Source organism: Marmota monax, unplaced genomic scaffold, assembly GCF_021218885.2.
Source record: "Marmota monax isolate L192 unplaced genomic scaffold, Marmota_monax_Labrador192_F-V1.1 WCK01_AAM20220418_F8-fsc00069, whole genome shotgun sequence".
NCBI lineage: Eukaryota > Metazoa > Chordata > Mammalia > Rodentia > Sciuridae > Marmota > Marmota monax.
The window spans coordinates 9,693,210-9,711,065 of NW_026695243.1; the positions used below are offsets into that span (position 1 = coordinate 9,693,210).

The window sequence follows — 17,856 nt, forward strand, 5'->3', positions numbered from 1 at the left end:
TATATGTGGTGCTGAGAATTGAACCCTTTGCTTCACAACGCTAGGCAAATGCTGTACCACTGAGCTACAACCCTAGCCCAATATGCTATTCTTATAGTTGCATGAAACAATAATACCATGGGGGGCGGGTACCTTTGTAAACGATATTAAAAGAAATATGCCAAAATGTTATATTCTGATGATGAAGTTCCGTGACTATTTTCTTCCTACGATTTTATTTTCTAAACTTTATGGGATATGGAACACTTTTCCAATGAAAACAAAATGTTCCTTTTCGAATGTGACACTTGCAAGTCGACCTTCTGTTTTTTTATTGTTGTTTTTTTCCTTATAAATAAAGGATTAGAAAAATCTCCAAAGACAGGGCTGGGGTTGTGACTCAGTGGTAGAGCACTTACAGAGCATGTGTGAGGCACATGGGTTTGAATCTCAGCATAGTATATAAATAAGTGAATAAAATAAAGATACATCAACAACTAAAAATATATATAAAAGTAATTTTTTAAAAAGTCTCCAAAGACAAACATTGAGTGTAACTTGCTGCTGATGGAGAGCACGTCGAGTGGCTGGGCTAGTCAGGTGACGAGTTACTACTTGAGAATTCCTTTTGGTCTTCAGAAAACTAAACCTCAGCAGCCCAACTGTTTGGGCGAGAAGCATATTATGAGTGATACTAAGTTCCCCTGCCTTTCTTTAGCTGTAAAAGGTCCTTTTAGCTTCAATTTTTTTTTGTGATTTTTTTTTTTCTTGACAATGGCCATTTTCGAGTTTATATTCCTGGAAGACTAGATGTTGGAGTTGCATTTGTTTCTGTGCAGTTTATTGTAAAGCTGACTGTATGAGTGGCCGATGGACATACCGTCCATGGTGTTCTCTGGCGCATACTGATCCTTTGCTGTTGTTCCATGTGTCCTTTGGATTGTGCCTGTCCTTTCATGGACCAATTTAACACTCCACAGATCTTCAACAACTATGTCTTTTGTTTCTGAACTCAGAATATGAACTTTTAGGGGGTAGGTTTCCTGGAAATTTCTTAATCTTCCTTTTCATGAGGTACCCAGTAGCATTTAATTTGAGGCCTAATGTGGCCTTCAGGTGATTCCTTTTCCAAACTGTGAAATAAGTGGGATTCCATCTGTTCTTCATCTCAGATTATTGTGGAGTATTTTATCTTAAATCACAATTACGGATTGCTTTTAACATTTTCTATATTGTTCCAACTATTCATCTTAGACATGCCATTACACTGTGGTTGGAGATGACTTTAAGGAACGCTTTGTGAGTAAACCACACCCCAGACCGAAGAGCTATGGGGGTTTTGAGAAGAAAGCAAAGATATTCTGTGCCAAAGAGAACTGCAGACATGACTGGGGAATCCACGTGAAGTATAAGGAATTTGAGATTCCAGTCATAAAAATTGAAAGTTTTGTAGTGGAAGATATTGCAACTGGAGTTCAAACACGGTACTCAAAGTGGAAAGATTTTCATTTTGAGAAGATACAGTTTGATGCTGCAGAATATCCAAATGACTTCAGAGCCTAAGTCTTTAGCTACAGGGAATGGTGAGTGAAGAAATTAACCCTGTGGGTAATCACCCATTGCTTGTGCCTCTATGAAGGTATTTTACACAAGGCTTATACTGTATTACACACTTTCAGTTAACTTCACTTTCTGTTGGTTTTGAACAGTTTGTAGTACATCGTATATGCAAAACACATGTGAGTGAATTCTCATACATTGCTGGTGGGACTGCAAATAGGCACAACCACTATGGAAAGCAGTATGGAGATTCCTCACAAAACTTGGAATAGAACCACCATTTGACGCAGCTATCCCACTCCTCAGTCTACACCCAAAGGACTGAAAATCAGCATACTACAGTGATGCAGCCACATCAATGTTTATAGCAGCTCAATTCATAACAGCTAACCTATGGAACCAACCTAGGTGTCCTTCAATAGATGAATGGATAAAGAAAATGTGATATATATATTCAATAGACTATTACTCAGCTTTAAAGAAGTATGAAATTATGGCATTTACAGTAAATGGATGGAGTTGGAGAATATCATGCTAAGCAAAATGAGCCAATCCTGAAAAACCAAAGGTCAAATGTTTTTCTCTAATATGCAGATGCTAATTCACATTAAGGTGGGGGGCACTAGAGAAGAACAGCATTACCTTAGATTAGGTAGAGGGAAGGGAAGGAAGGGAAGAGAAGGGGATGTGGGATAGCAAAGACAGTAGAACGAAACAGATATTATTATTTTATGTATATATGTGACTGCATGACCAATATGATTCTACAATATGTATACTCAGAAAAATGAGAAATTATATCCCATCTATGTATATCAAAGTGCATAAATGCATTATACTGTCATGTATAACTAATTAAAACAAAAAAATCTAAAACAAATTCGGTTCTATCCTTTTCAGAACCACTGCCAATGCATACAATGTACCAACGCCATACACACTGAGCTAAATAAATGAATGGGATGCTGAAAGGTTTTCCATACCCCTATCCCCATTTCCTTAACCACTGTAAACTGGCTTTTCCCCTTAATCTGCTGTTCTTTTCAAGGCTGCCAGTGACTCTGGTTGCCAAATCACATGGCCATTTCTTAGTCCTTTTGACTTCTTTGTTGCATTTGGCTGTCTTATTCTTTTCTTGAAAATTTCCCTTGGCTTCTGCCTTTCTATTTTTTTTATAAAAATAAAAGCATTTTTATTGCTTCTTCTTTGCTGATACCTTAAGTGTAGATGATTCCAAGGGTTCAGTATATACCTACACAAGTACAAGTTACATATCCTCATGTTTTCTTAATAGCAATGTGTGGCATGGTAATCATAAAATTCTATAGTAGTCCATTTTTTAGTGGTGAGGGCACATCAGGGATACAATGCTTCCTAAGAAGTTGTTTACTTGCTCATTTAATTTGTTCTCTTAACTCATGCCATTCTTCCTTTGGAATAGTCATCTCAAGCCATTTTTCATTAATAGAGATTGATGCTTAACACTTGGTTTATCTGTCCTCAGTCAAGCCCCTTGGTTGCTACTGTGAAAATGGTTCAATTTTGCTGTTCTTGTTACTTTAAAAAATTAGAATATGTACTCACATGGCATTCCTGTGTCTTTTAGCAAGGTTTTCTGATGCTTCAGAGAGCTTAGTTTGGGGTTTTCCAGACATGGTAACAGTGCCTGGGTTTATTTTATTTTTGTCTTGTGTTTAGTTCTGGGTAGGATCTATAGTAATTTAAGTATCACCCCAAAACAGATTCAGATTGGTTGGTTGTAGTTCATTACGACCATTAAATGACCTAAACAAAATTCCAGAGAGCACAAAAGGTTAGTAATATGTTCAGCACATGTGATGACATGACCTTTTCAAGTAAGACATATTTATATCTGAAGGCTATTTGGAAATTACCCAGATGAACCCTGGAGATTAATAGGATAACACATTACGGCAGCTTTACTTTACATTACGGCAGCTTTACTTTACATTTCAGCAGTAGTGCTGGCAAGTAGTCAAGTAAACTTGCCAGTTACATAGGCTCTTTGTAGAACAAGGATAACCCCAAACTGTCAGGGTTAGTGACAGCTTTTAATTAAAATATAAGAAAAGTACACGACACACACACATAATTAATTGCTTAACAATGGTTACTATAATAGTATTCTTAGATGCAATAAAAAGATTATTTAAAACAATTTGTTGAGAGCTGATTTTTTCATTTTTCACTATTAGGATCTTTATATGTAATTACTATTCTTCGCTATTACTATTTAGGAACTTCAACAGGATATATTAAATATCTACTAGAAATGTTATTCAGAAGAGAAAAATACTTTTAACATTTAATTTAGATGGAAGGCAAATAGTCCTCTCTTCAGACTAAAGCTGAAACAAAAACTTAGAATTTCCTCATTTGACTTTTATATGGAATCAAGCCATTGTCAGGCATAGACCTGAGAACAGAATAGGCACTTGGTTAATATGTATTGAATGAAGAAATAGGTCATTGCTGTCATTGGATTTCTTGATCAAAGGCTGCATTTGAGAGCCAACCAGGGAGTCTTTTTCATGGACATAATCCCAGTCCCCAATATAGTGTCCTAGCAGGGTGTCTAGCCATGTGTATTTCTGTAAGTTCTTCAGGTGGTTCAGATAAATGTGTTCTACCACCTTGTTATCTCCATGATTCTAGCTGGTGCTGACACTATGATGCTTTCACCCTGAAATGGAATCTTTCAAAGCCCTGATTGTGCAACAACGTCAGTAAACTGATTCCTGTACTTAAAACAGATTCTATATTAACTGAATTTCAAATAACAAAGCAGAAGCCAGTATTTCCTCGGGTGCATTCTGTGGAACACAGTGCCGTGAGATTCTCTGAAGAATGTATTCTACGGTCAGGTAGGTTTCTGTACCATTTGTTGCCACCCTTTCCCTCAGTGACCTACAACATACACTGTCATTGTCACTGTCAATTCTTTAATAATTAAGACCTATCTAACACTGTCTCCCAAATACACTGACTCTGAAACCATAATGTCACATATCAAGAAATAATGAAACTTGAGCAGGACAGTGGAATGTGAATTTCCATGCTCGTCCTCCCACAGAAACATCCATTTGAACAACTGTCCACACACAAAAACCCTGTCCTAAGAGCTAAGGCTACCAAGTGGGATATTTACATCACCTAGACGTGGCACAGAAGTACAGATGCACTGAAAAAGGTTAAGAAGTGCTTTACCTCACCTGTGCCACTTCTCCCTCAATCTTAGGCAGCATAGTGCGAGGTACCCTAAGCTTGGGGCTAGGGAAGGGAAGTGAGCACTGGCTTTGCCTTGGACTCCAACACTAGGCTTGCCAAAGCAAAACCCAGTGCGGGGCAGGGCTGTGTCCCAGACTCAAAGCTTGTCTGGTAGACTGTTTCTAGGCCCATTCCCATGCCATTCATTCTGGTTCCAGGCCCACCTCAGAGTCAGGCTGGCCCTAGCACCAGACTAGCATCATAACTGCATGTCTTAGCCCTGCTGACCTGCAGTGCTACACATGAGGCTGGCTCCAGCAGACCCTAGTGGGGACAAGCTGCACTCCAGGACTGACCCTGTGAACTCAGTTCCAGAACAGTCCTCATGGACCCAGTTTCCATGCCAACCCTGCCTAGTGATTTTAGGCATCAGGTCAGTACCCACAATTCCAGGCCTCACTCATATCCTGGCACTAGCCAATCCCTGTGGCTCAAGGCTCCAGTGGAGCCTGCATCTAGACCTACTTGAGAAAAATGGTGCAGATTCTAGGACTACCCCTGCAGATGTAGGGCTCAAGCCAGTCAGCATACTACAGTGATTGAGGCTCAAGGCTCACCCCAGGTCCAGGTTAGCTCCTGTGGACAGAGGCCAGTTCTTGCAGTCCAGTGGACCCACACTTTGAATCCAACCTGACTCATCTACCTGCTGATCTAGATACCAGGCTAATCAGCCAAGGACTCCAGTAGCAATCCCACCCACAGACCACTCCAGATAGCCTACCCAGAATCTCTAAATGGGTTAACCAGTGAAGGGCTTTCCCACTCAAAGCCTGCCCACAAAACTAGAATAAGACCTTTTTGAAATGTGCAGATACCAAGGCATGGCTATAAGGATTAAGAACAATTAGGGAAACAGAAGCCCACCAAAGAACAAAATAAAGCCAATCAATGACATCACGAGACTGGAGATTTATGATCTGTCTGATAAATAATTCAAAATGACTGTTTTAAGGAAGCTTGGCAAACTTCAAGAAAACAGACAATTCAATGGGATCAGGAAGACTGTAATAAATGACTAAAATGAGAATTTTAAGATATTGCATTTTTTTTTTTTTTTTTTTAGAAAATCAAATTCTAGAGATGAAAACATGATGAATGAAAAGCACAATAGTGTCCATAGCAAGGACAACCAGCAGAAGGAACACCTGTGAACCTGAAGATGGGTTATTTGAAAATATATAGAAGAAAGAAAAATTAAATGAACAAAAAGAAAACTTATGGGATTTATGTGACAGTATCAAAAGAAACATTTAAGTTATAAGAATTCAAAAAGAATGCAGAAAACTCCAAATCTGGGGAAAGACACAAAAATATAGGTCTCCAATCAGATTCAGTCCAAACAAGAAAACACCAAGGCATTATAATTAAACTGTTAAAAGTCAAAGACAAAGAAGAGCCTGTAAAAGGGAAGCAAAGCATATATAAGGGAGTTCCGCTAAAGCTAGCAGCAGATTTTTTTCAACATATAATTGAAAGTTCTGGGGAGAAAAAGAAGGGAAAAAAAAAAATAAAACCAAAATCAACCGAACCAAAAAACCCCCAAGAATATTTACCTGGCAAAACTCTCCTTCAGACAAAAATTAAGGAAGTTCATTTAAAGAACATCAGTTCTTCTCAACAATTTCAAAAAACTGAAGAGGAAGTACTTCCAAACTCATTTTATGAGCCTAGCTAGCATTATCCTAATACCAAAGGCAGACAAGGATACTGTAAGAAAATTATAGGCACATAAACATATATGCAAAAAATTTTTAACAAACTAAATAGTATGTTCAGAGAACTCTTCATGTTGAAGTAGGTAGGATACATCCCTTGGTTGCCAGAATAGTTCAGCATACTCCAGTGTATGTACTATATTAACAAAAGGGACAAAAGCCATAAAATCACCTCACTAGAGGTTTAAAAAACTGACAAAATTCAATATTCTTTCATGAGAAAAATTCTGAAGAAATTAGGATTGAAGTAATTTACCTCATTCAGGCCATATCTGACAAACACACAGATGACATCATACTCAATGGGGAAAAGTTGAAAGCTTTTCCTCTCAGGAAGAAGACAAAAGATGTCAACTCTTATCATTTGTATTCAATGCAGCACTGAAAGTCATAGAGCAATTAGGTCAGAGAAATAAAAGGCATCTAAATTATAAAGAAAAAAATTGTCTGCAGATAACATGATTTTATATGTGGAAAATGCTAAAAACTCCATGTTAAAAAAAAAACTTAAAATAAACAAATTCAGTAAAGCTGCAGGATACAAAAAAATCACCATAAAAATTAGTAGTATTTCTACAAATTAAAAATGAACTATCTATAAAAAGGAGTAAACCATTCTATATGTAACAGGTACAAAATAGTGCTTAGAAATACTTATACACCAAAAACAAACACTAATGAAAGAACTGAAGATGGTATCAAAAAATGAAAAGATATCCCATGTTCTTTCAGTGGAACAATTAATGTTAAAATGTTCACACTATCCAAAGCAATCTACAGATTCACTGCAATTCCTATCAAATTTCCAATGCTTTTCACAGAAATGAAAACAAGTCTGAAATTTATAGGGAATCACAAAAAACTCCATATAGTCATTCAAACTTGAACAAAAAGAAGAAAACAGAGGGAATTACCTTGTCTGCCTTCAAAATACACTACAAAGCTACAGCAATCAAAATAGCATAGTACTGGCATAAAAACAGACCATTGGAAAAGAAGAGACACCCAAGAAATGAAGCCACTCATGTATGGCCAATTGATTCCTGACAAAGGAGACAGGAACACATGATGGCAAACAGACAGTTTCTTCAATAATGGTGTTGGGAAAACAGGATAGCTACATGAAAAAGAATGACATTAAACCCTTATTTCATACCACGTATAAAAATCAACTTGAGATGGATTAAAAACTTCAACATAAGACCTGACATTGTAGATCATAATAGATGAAAACACAGAGGAAAAACTCCATGACATTGGTCTAGGCAATGATTTTTTTTTATATGACCCCAAAGCAAAAGCAACAAAATTTAAAAGAGACAAACAGGACTGCATCAAAATTAAAAAGCTTCTGCAGCCAGGCAAACAGTAAAAAGACAACCTACAGAACAAGAGGAAATTTGTGCAAACCATACATTTGATAAGTGGTTAATAACCAGAATATATAAAGAATTATAACTCAATAACAAAAAAACCAAGTAATTAAAAAATGAGCAAAGGACCTGAATAAGCATTTCTCAAAAGCAGCACATAAATGGCCATTGTGGAAAAGAAAAAATGCTTAACAATATTATCAGGGAACTTAAAATCAAAACTACAAGATGGCCACTCCAGACCTGTTACAATGGTCATCAACACTTACCTTTCATCAAAAAGATGAAAGGTAAGTGTTGGTGAGGATGTGGAGGAAAGGGAACACTGCACACTGTTGATAGGAATTTAAATTAGCATAGCCATTATGGGAAACTTTATGGAGACCTCAAAAAGCTAAAATGATCACTATATGATCCAGCAATCCCATTTCTGGGAATATATCCAAAGAAAATTAAATCAGTATGTTCAAGAGATATCTATGCTCCTGTATTTACTGCAGCATTATTCACGTTAGACACAATATGGAATCAGTCAAAGTACCCATCAATGAATGAATGGAGAAAGAAAATGTGATATGTATTCATATACATACATAATGAATGCTATTCAACTTGAAAAAATAAAATCTTATAACTTGTAACAATATGGATGGACCTGGACGATACTATGTTAAGTTAAATAAGTCAGTACAGCAAGATAAGTACCACATGATCTTTCTTATGTATGGAATCTAATGTTAAATTCAAAGAAGTAAAGAATAGAAAGGTAATTAACAAGGGTAGTCAGATGTCAAAGGATACAAAATTTCATTTGGGAGGAATAAGTTCAAAAGCTCCATTGTACAACATGGTGATCATAGTTAATATATTCTTGGAAATCACTAAGTATTATCACTACAAAAAATATGCAAGGCAATACATAGGTTAATAAGCTCTATTTAGCCATTCTACAATGTTTATGCATTTTTAAAACATATATAATAAACATAATTTTCACTTGTCAATTAAAACAAAGAAAAAAAATTCAAAACACATTCCACTTTAATCAATAACAGAAGCACTGGCTGGATTGGAGCCAAGGCTCAGCTCTTTAGCTCTCTGGTTCTCACGAGATAGGGAACCCCAAAGGCACAGGTGAGCAGGCCCACAGCATGAGAGGGTAAGAGGCAGCAGGCTGGCTTCCAGAGGGGGGAGAGAGAAAGAGAACAGTCAGGGAGGGAATTAAAGAAATTTACACCTGATCTACAAATTGCTAAGATTTGGAAGTCCCATACATTCCAGATGTTAACTGTCAGCCATTTAGAAAATCAGCTTTGAAATCTTGGCACTTCTATATATTAGACTTGTAAATTATTATTTAACCTCCCTGATAACTACAGTGGAACCACTAATACTTTTCCTATATTGCTAACATTATATTAAAATGTGAACTTATTACAAGATTAACTATAAGGTACCTTGTCATGAACTGAATGTTTGTGTCCTCCCAAAATTCATATGTTGAAGCCCTAACCCCAATGGTAGTGTGGAAATAGCAACTCTTAAGAAAAATAATTTAGACTTAATTAATATTAAATGAGGTCATAAGGATGGGACTGTTATCCTATATAATTAGTGTTCTTCTAAAACACCAGAAAGACAATCCTCTCCCTTTCCTTCTTCTGGTGCATATCAAGGAAAAGTCACCTATAAGTCTTGACCTACAAGGTCAAGAGAATGCTCACCACAAACTGAAGGAGGTAGAATCTTGATTTCCCAGGTTTCAGAACTGCAAGAATATCAATTTCTGCTGATTGTCACTCAGTCTGTAGTATTTTGTTATGGCTGCCCATGCAGACTAAGACATGCCCTGAAATGGATTTAGTGATACAAATGAGCAAATAAACACTAAAGCTAATCTGCCCACTATTCTCAACATCCTTGCTACTGCTACCAGGTACCAGGCTACTCTTCCTTCATCTGCTGCTCCCAAACAGGGCAGGAAATGTAGTAGTTCCTCAACACTTCTTCTGTATCTGCACAGTCCAGAGGTATGTTTAGAAATAGGAGAACATGAAAGTCATTCAGACTTCAGGATGAAAGTGCTTTAAATATTGTAAAACTGGATTTCAAAGTCAACAAATTTTCCATGAAAATATATTTAATCTTATTCAAATCAGAAATGTTCTATGTCTCCCAATCCATCTCCAAACAAAAGTCTCCTTGACAGATAAAATGTTTCCTGGGGAAAATTTCTGAACATAATAAAGAAAAATTTTTACTGTTATGTGGATCCATCAAAAGGTACATCATCAAAAAATTCAACGTTTGACCTGACCATGAGGCATCTGGATTACTCACTCTGAAGGGGGATCACAATCACTACCATGATTTGAAGGGTGAAAAAGTTCTTACCTACCTATGCCAATTAACACTGGTATAAATTGCAAAGGAACAGAACCCTTAAGAGAAGGGTTTCACTGATCAGAGGAAAACAGAAGAGCAAGGGAAGGGTAGGAGGGAAAACAGGGTAGGAGACATCTTCCGAGAAGACTTGCTAGGGCTTAGCTGAAAATTAATAGGGAAGAGTGAAAACAAATCAATGTCACTGATTTAAAGACAGGTTCTCTTTCTGCGTTACTGATCTTCCCATGATTACAGCGTCCAAATTCTAGAAAAAGATTCAAAGATTAACAATAACAGAGAATGTAGAAACTTTTGGCTTTGTGCCTCCAGGAATGGCACCCAAAATGCAGTGTTTACTTGCTGTCTGCAAGGAAGTTTCTCCACTAGGGCCCCAGCTGGCTGGGATCCCATGGGGTGCAACACCTAGTGCGGATCTTCTAAGAAACAAGGGCCTGCCTGGCCATCTTGCGTATCATGTAGTTGAGGATGCCTCCGTTGTGGAAATAAGTAAGCTCCACATCAGTGTCGAACCTCATGACAGCCTGGAAGGTCTTTCCAGTATCCAGCTATAATGAAAAAGAAGCAGAGAAGAATCGCTGAGGAAGAAGGTGAGACACCTGTCTTGGGGATTCTGTCCAGTCTCCCCTTAGTCTCCCACTTAAGGTGTGGTTCACATTCCGGTGCATTTAGGAACAGATGGTCTCTTCCCCCATCCTGGACAGTGATCAGAATCTGCATTTTGACAAGACCCTGGGAGATTGCTCTGTCCACTAAACTTTGAGAAGCACTGCACTGAAGAGTATAAATGATGGAAGTGAGAGGCAACTGAGAACTAGAATAGCTTCTAAGGGCTGTAGCCACTAGTGACAATGGAATGATATTTTCTAAACCTTCTTTGGGGTCTTCTTGTGGACAGAAGTGTCTCAGCATCAGAGGTTTCACTGAGGTTGTCCTTTACTACCTCTCTCCTACCAGGGTGCTAAGTCACCCTGGGATGTTGGTGCTGGCACTTCACCCTTATCTAGAGAGGTAGGATTGGAACCGATGAATCATTCTATAAACAGAAATAAACAATATATCAATAGGTATTATCCTTGGTATGCTGTGAAGGCAGGTGGGAAAGGTGTCAGCAGGACTCTGAGTCTAATGCAGTCCTGACTGACTTTCATTTTTCCCTCTCAAATCCCATTCATTTCCTTCGCTGGGCGTGGTGGCACATGCCTGTAATCCCATCAGCTTGGGAAGTGGAGGCAGGACGATGGCAAGTTCAAAGCCAGCCTCAGCAAAAGTGAGGCACTAAGCAACTCAGTGAGACCCTGTCTCTAAATAAAATACAAAATAGGGCTGAGGATGTAGCTTAGTGGTCAAATGCCTGAGTTCAATACTGGGTACCTCCCAACCCCGCAAAAGAAAATTGTCTAAAAGGGCCCTTCAAAATGCATCCTAGTGTAGAGAAGGTCCGGCTTACCTTAACCTGGACTTTCATTTGTGGTTTGAGGTTCTCTGGAATGACAATAGTGTATCGTTCCCGTCCTGTGAGTCCCAGGGTGTCTGCATTCTCACCAGGGAGATATTCAAGGGGGATCACCCCCATTCCAACCAAATTACTGCGGTGAATGCGCTCATAACTCTCAGCTAAAACAGCTTTGATTCCCTGATGAACAAAGAGAATAAGTTGGACACAGTCCCAATTTTTTTTTTTTTAGGCATACAGAAACTTTTCAAAATGCTTAAGTCAAACTGTTCTCACAGCTAAATTCTCTCTAAATACTTGATAATATTTCACTTAAAATATCCTAACATTAATTAGAAATATAGTAGCAAGTCTTACCAGATTACCTATAGTGTAAGCACTGACATGAATTCTCTCATTCCACCCTCCACCAAATGGGACACAGCAGATGCTACCATTACCATTCTGCCCCTTTACCAGGTATTCAGTGTTGGGATCTGGTATTTGAACCTATGTGGTCTGACTCTGCACTCAGCCACTCTGAGATCCAAGATCTCTTAGCAAACTTCCATTATATCCAGAACTCATACCATGAATCAACATAAAGAAAATTCATTCCCTGAATTTTTCTATTATTATAGGTTTATCAGCAAACATAGAAGGTTTAACCAAAAAAGAAACTTTCTGAATATATTATGAAATAAATGATTACTACTTGTATACTTCCTGTTTCAAGGATGAAACTGATTGAATACAGTCTTGATATTAAGCTTCCTATAAAGGACATTTTTTTTGATAAAGTGTAATTGGTCGTACGTATATAGCAATAGTCAATAAAACAGGGTACCTGACTACCTAGAATTCTCCATTAATTATTAATAGTTGATGTTAATTATAATATTGAGGTACTCTAAAAGGTACCTTGGTATCTAGAGCACACCTTTGAGACACCACAGACTGAGTGACAATCAGCAGAAATTGATATTCTTACAGTTCTAGCTCCTTCAGTTTGTGGTGAGCACTCTCTTGACCTTGTAGGTCAAGACTTACAGGTGAATTTTCCTTGACATGCACCAGAAGAAGGAGAGGGAGAGGACTGTCTTTCTGTTGTAATTGTATAGGATAACAGTCTCATCCTTAAGACTTCAATTTAATATTAATTAAGTTTAAACATTTTCTTAAGAGTTGCTATTTCCATACTACCATGGGGGATTAGGGCTTTAATCAAATATATCATACTTAGGGAGTTTATTAAAAATTTTTATTATAAAAAATTAAATATTCTTGAATATTTACCCAGGTCTACTGAATCAGAATGTCTTGTATATGGTGGGAGGAACCAGTGACTTTTATGTGCTGGAGAACCATGGCCCTAGAACAGTAGTTCTCCATTTGATTTCTTCCCCATTCGTGAAAAATCCAGGGGGATCTTAATAATCTGATATAGTCAGAAGCATCATTCAGAAATCTCCATTTAATTTTTTTTTCCCCAAAAACAGTGGTTCTCAAACTCTTTGTATATCAATCTCCAGGGAAGACTTTTAAAATCTAGTGTCCAGGACTTTGTCCTTACCAATTAAACTAGAATCTCTGGGGATGAATGTAAGACCAGACCAGGTGTTTTTTTTTTTTTTTCTTTTTTTAATATTTTCTTTAGTTGTTGAAGGATCTTCGTTTTATTCATTTATTTATATGTGGTGCTGAGAATTAAACTCAGGGCCCCACACGTTCGTTAGGCAAGTGCTCTACTACTGAGCCACACACAATCCCAGTACCTGTTTTTTTTTTTTTTTTTAAAAAAAAAGATTACAGATGTCTCCAATTTGAGAATCACTACCACAGAGGAAGGAAAGATTCTTTGGGGCAGTAGTTATTTTGTAGAGATTTTTGTACATTTGTATTTATTCTGGGGAAGAGGAAAGCCTTCTAAATACAAGGAGTCATGTCTCTAGCTCTGTGTAAATGGCTGTGCAGCAGGCACAGAGTTGGCAGCCATATGAGTGGCCCAGTTCGGACAGCGAGGACTCAGAGAAGTAGAGACTTTGGTATCCCTTTGATGCTTTTATTCTCTTTTTATCCCTCTTCCCCACTTGTCTTCACTGCCCAGTTCTCATTTCTGCCATCAGCTCTCAACTCCCTCCCTAAAGTCTTTTTCTTTTTATAAAATTTATCTGGTTCATTTTAGCAGTTTCCAGCAAAGTCAGGCCTCTGACCTATTACCAACTAATCAGAAAACATTATTTTTTTCCCCTTAGAGCAAAATGATCAATAAAATAATAGGTGTGATGTTGGAAGACATTTGCAGAGGCCAGGCTAGCTAGAGGGCTGCTAGGCAGCCAGAGCTTTTTACAGTACTGTGGATATTGACTTGTATTTTCCAAGTGCATTGATTTTCTTGAGCTATAAATTATTTAAATTAAGGTGAGCTAAGACATTTTTACTTTATCCTTAGGATTAAAGCCAGTAACACGGTTTTCCCCTGATTTCAGATCAAGAAAATACTCAAGAGGGAAAAGCTCTCTGCTTGGCCCACCCTATGGGGACACCTCAAACAGGGTGAACCCTGAATCTGCAGAAGGCTCTAGAGAGCTCTTTTCTCACTGAGATGAGAAGCAGACTTTCATAGGCAGTGAAAAACAACTTTAAAATGTACACACTCCTAGTTTTTCCAAGAGACCTGGAGCCTGTTCTTGTCAAATCAACTTCTGAAAAAGCCCAGGTTCCTTAACATTTCCCTTCTGTGAGCCTTACAATATCTGTGGCTTATTCCTTACATTCATCTGGGACAGTGGCCTTAAATAGATTTTGGGTCCCCAAGCTCTGAGACTGTTATGAAAACCATAGAACTTTTCCCTAAAAAAATACAATCTGGATATAATGACTTAACAAACCTCCTCCCATTGATCTGTAGACAATGAATGTCTGACTTAAGGAAACCAGTTCAACTTTGTAATATTACTTTTCACTGAGCAAAATAAATCTAGATACACCAAAAGCAGAAGGTAAATAACCATTACATGTTTTCAGAGCTTACTCTTCCATGCCATCTTGGAAAGCAAAGCAACAGAATTTTTGCTTGGGCACCTTCCCAGCTTCTCTTCCAGTTTGGAGGGGCAGCTACTTCCTTGAATGTCTCTGCTTTATACTCACCAGCAGGAAAGGGCCCTTGGCAGCCCAGTCTCGGGAGCTACCTGAGCCATACTCTTTGCCAGCCAGAACAATTAGGGGAAGGCCTGCTTGTTGATAACGCTCAGCAGCATCAAATACATCAAGCTGAAAGAGAGAAAAGGAAAGTTTTACAGATGCAAAAGAGGCAAAAAGCATGGTTACAGGCCTAGTAAGCCCTGCACAGGGTCAGAGGGGTCTGTGAGAGCCAGGTCATAGAGCCAGTGCAGAACTCAAACAACTGGCTGTTCGGACTATAGCCCCCAATGAACTCAACCTATTTATTTCTATCAAACTGAATTTTATATTTTTGACTGAAATGCCTACATGTTGTCCAGTTTTCTAAAAAAAAAAAAAATTCAAATCCTAGGGCATGGGGTGGGGGGGAAGAAAACTAGATCAGATTTTCTTCCCCTTTTTCCATCGACTAAACTATCTAAAAACTCAAAAACCAGAGAATACCACCTATGCCTCAGTTTTGACTCAGTATCAGACCCAGAACTAATTAGTTATGAAGGGGAGAAAACAGTAGGTAACAGGCTCTATAAATCACATAAAATGCCAATTTTTGTTATTTTCTACTTGTAGGCCATGGGTAGAGATAGCATAAATATGGATGAAAGCATGAATCAATAAAGATCAGGGAAGGATTAGCTACATTCATACATGAGAAATATCTTAAACAGATTTGTTTCTCACAGCAATCTGAATATTCTGCTAAGATGAGACTTCACCAAGACATTTGGTATTACTATTGGTAACCAAGTAATGAAACAATTATTTTTCCTAGCTATGTAAGTCAGAAAATAAAATCCCTTAAAATGGAATGTATATCATTTCAAAGAAGCTCAAGACAAGCATTTAAAACTCTGAATAGGCTTTCCACAAATTAACTTGGTGGACTGATAAGAGTTAATTTTAAATCTGGGAAGATCCTATATATCTTCAACTGAAGAGAACTCATGAACATATAACCTGTTACAAAAGCACTAAATGCCTTCTTCTGTTTGGTCAGGATCCTTTCAGAGACCAGGAAGAAACAACCTACTATTTTCAGAGATATTAGTTTTGCATATTAAGAATGTGTTTTAAGAAGTGTCTGTTTAAAAAGTGCTTTTGAAACTAGAGAAAATGGGCAGGGAGATAGCTCAGTACTATAGCACTTGCCTAGCATGCATGAGGATTAGGGTTCAAACCTATCACTACATTTAAAAAACAAAAAACAAAACCAAATCCCCAAAAAACACCTATAGCAAAACTGAGGATTCCATGGAAAAACAGTTCGTGTTACCCAAGAGCAGAGGGATTATGCAGGTCTGGAATTCGGGTACCCTGATGCTCCATCTTCCATGTACTCTCCCTTCTCGTCTAAACAAGAAATATGCCATTTCTTCTGTTACTGTGCTGTCTCTGCTTACTGTTTAAACTGCTAGTTCTTGTTTCTCCATCTGTCAGTTCCCTACTTTGCTCAAGAGGATTTAGTTCTCTTTACCACTGCCCTTGCCAATACACAACCTCTCACTATAGTTATGCCATAAATTTTGATAAGCAAATATTTGTTGTGTACATTATTATGATTATACAAATTCTGTTTGCAGCTGAGCCATGTAATGTACTATGATTTCTTCTTGGCAATTTTGACAACATTTCTACTGCAATTAGTCATTTTCCCTTTTTGGTGTGTTCAACCTGTATCTATACTCCTACCCATTAACTAATCCTTAAACACTCAGCCTACAGCACAAACCATCTTTAATATATTGAAATATATCAGGCAATCTATCATTTTAAAATGTCACGGTGGCACCACTCCTGGAGCCCTTGGTCTGTACTAATCTGGACTGACTGCTCTGGATGCTCAGTGCATTCCTGTGATAGATAAGCTTCTTTCCCCACCATCCAAGGGATTCTCTTCGGCCCTTTTTCTTGGATCTTGCATTCCTCCCCCTCCCTCCCCATTTTGGTGGAACACATTCAGCAGGCAGCTTCCAGAGAGAAGGACTGAGGGATATCTTTTAAGCTTTTGGATCTCTGAATATGTTATTGCCCTCAATGCACTTGGCTGGCAATAATTATTTTCCTCCATCTAAGCTTCCAGTATTGCTATTTAGCAGCCTAGAGCACTTCTGATCCCATCATTGCATGTAAGCTGTTTTTCCCTTTCCAGAAGTTTCTAGACTTTTCCTTATCTCCGTTTTCTTGATTTCACAATGATGTGAATTAGAGTGGGTCTCTGTAAAGCACTGGTTAAGTATTCAGTGAATTTTTCAATCTGGATCCTCAGATGCTTTAGTTGGGGAAAGTTCTTTATTGTGTTATTACTCTGATAATTTCCTTCTATCTTGTTTGTTTTCTTTTTAGTACCTATACTTAGTCAAATGTTGGGCCTCCAGAGTTCAGTTCTTAGTTTTCTTCCATCTTCTAATTTTCTCTTTGTCATTCTGTTCTATATTCCAGGAGACTTTCTAAATTTATCTTTTCCTCTGAATTTTTTGAGTGACTGTTTTGTTTTTAATTCATTTCTCTGAAGAGGTGATTCTTTTTCTTAAAGTTTTCTATCTTTTGCAAGGTCTCTGTCCCCCTACAGCACCCTTCTTTGTATAGGTTGGTTTTTCAAGTTCAAATCTTGGTTCAAATGTCTGCTCTTCCCTGATTATTTGTCCTTATTTGAAATGAGGCACTAAGCATCTGACTAGAAGTCAGTCCTACATCATGATAGAGTTACTCTGACATATTTTATTGTCCCTGCTCCCATCTTTCCCCTTAGTCTCTTGGGTATTCCATCATTTGTATCTACCTTTTCCATGTGATAGTTTATGATCCCTGCCACTCATTAAACAAGCATCTGCTGGGCTTGTCCTGGTGAGGACCCAATTATCTCAAAACAAAGCACTTGCCTGACAAAATATAGTCAGTTGTGAGTATAGAAGCATGTGGG

The 17,856-nt window shown here is 37.9% G+C and overlaps 2 protein-coding genes across 6 annotated transcripts in view; one reads left to right on the plus strand and one right to left on the minus strand.

The window, feature by feature from the left end:
- The window catches only part of Rigi (RNA sensor RIG-I), a 57,166-nt gene extending 50,820 nt beyond the window's left edge, over window positions 1-6,346 (plus strand). For 3 of the 4 annotated variants that reach the window (XM_058578077.1, XM_046457390.2, XM_046457391.2), the window contains 2 exons: window positions 1,234-4,424; window positions 5,891-6,346. In XM_058578077.1, coding sequence (XP_058434060.1) covers window positions 1,234-1,542 — 309 coding nt within the window. In that variant the 3' untranslated portion in view covers window positions 1,543-4,424; window positions 5,891-6,346. The remainder of the gene's footprint in view (window positions 1-1,233; window positions 4,425-5,890) is intronic. The other variant, XM_046457389.2, reaches the window with a different exon arrangement.
- Window positions 6,347-8,705: 2,359 nt separating this feature from the next.
- Window positions 8,706-17,856, minus strand: part of Aco1 (aconitase 1) — a 51,480-nt gene continuing 42,329 nt past the window's right edge. For both annotated transcript variants that reach the window (XM_046457392.2, XM_046457393.2), the window contains 3 exons: window positions 14,904-15,026; window positions 11,769-11,954; window positions 8,706-10,866 (listed from right to left, as the gene is read on the minus strand). In XM_046457392.2, the coding sequence (XP_046313348.1) occupies window positions 10,738-10,866; window positions 11,769-11,954; window positions 14,904-15,026 (438 nt within the window). In that variant the 3' untranslated portion in view covers window positions 8,706-10,737. The remainder of the gene's footprint in view (window positions 10,867-11,768; window positions 11,955-14,903; window positions 15,027-17,856) is intronic.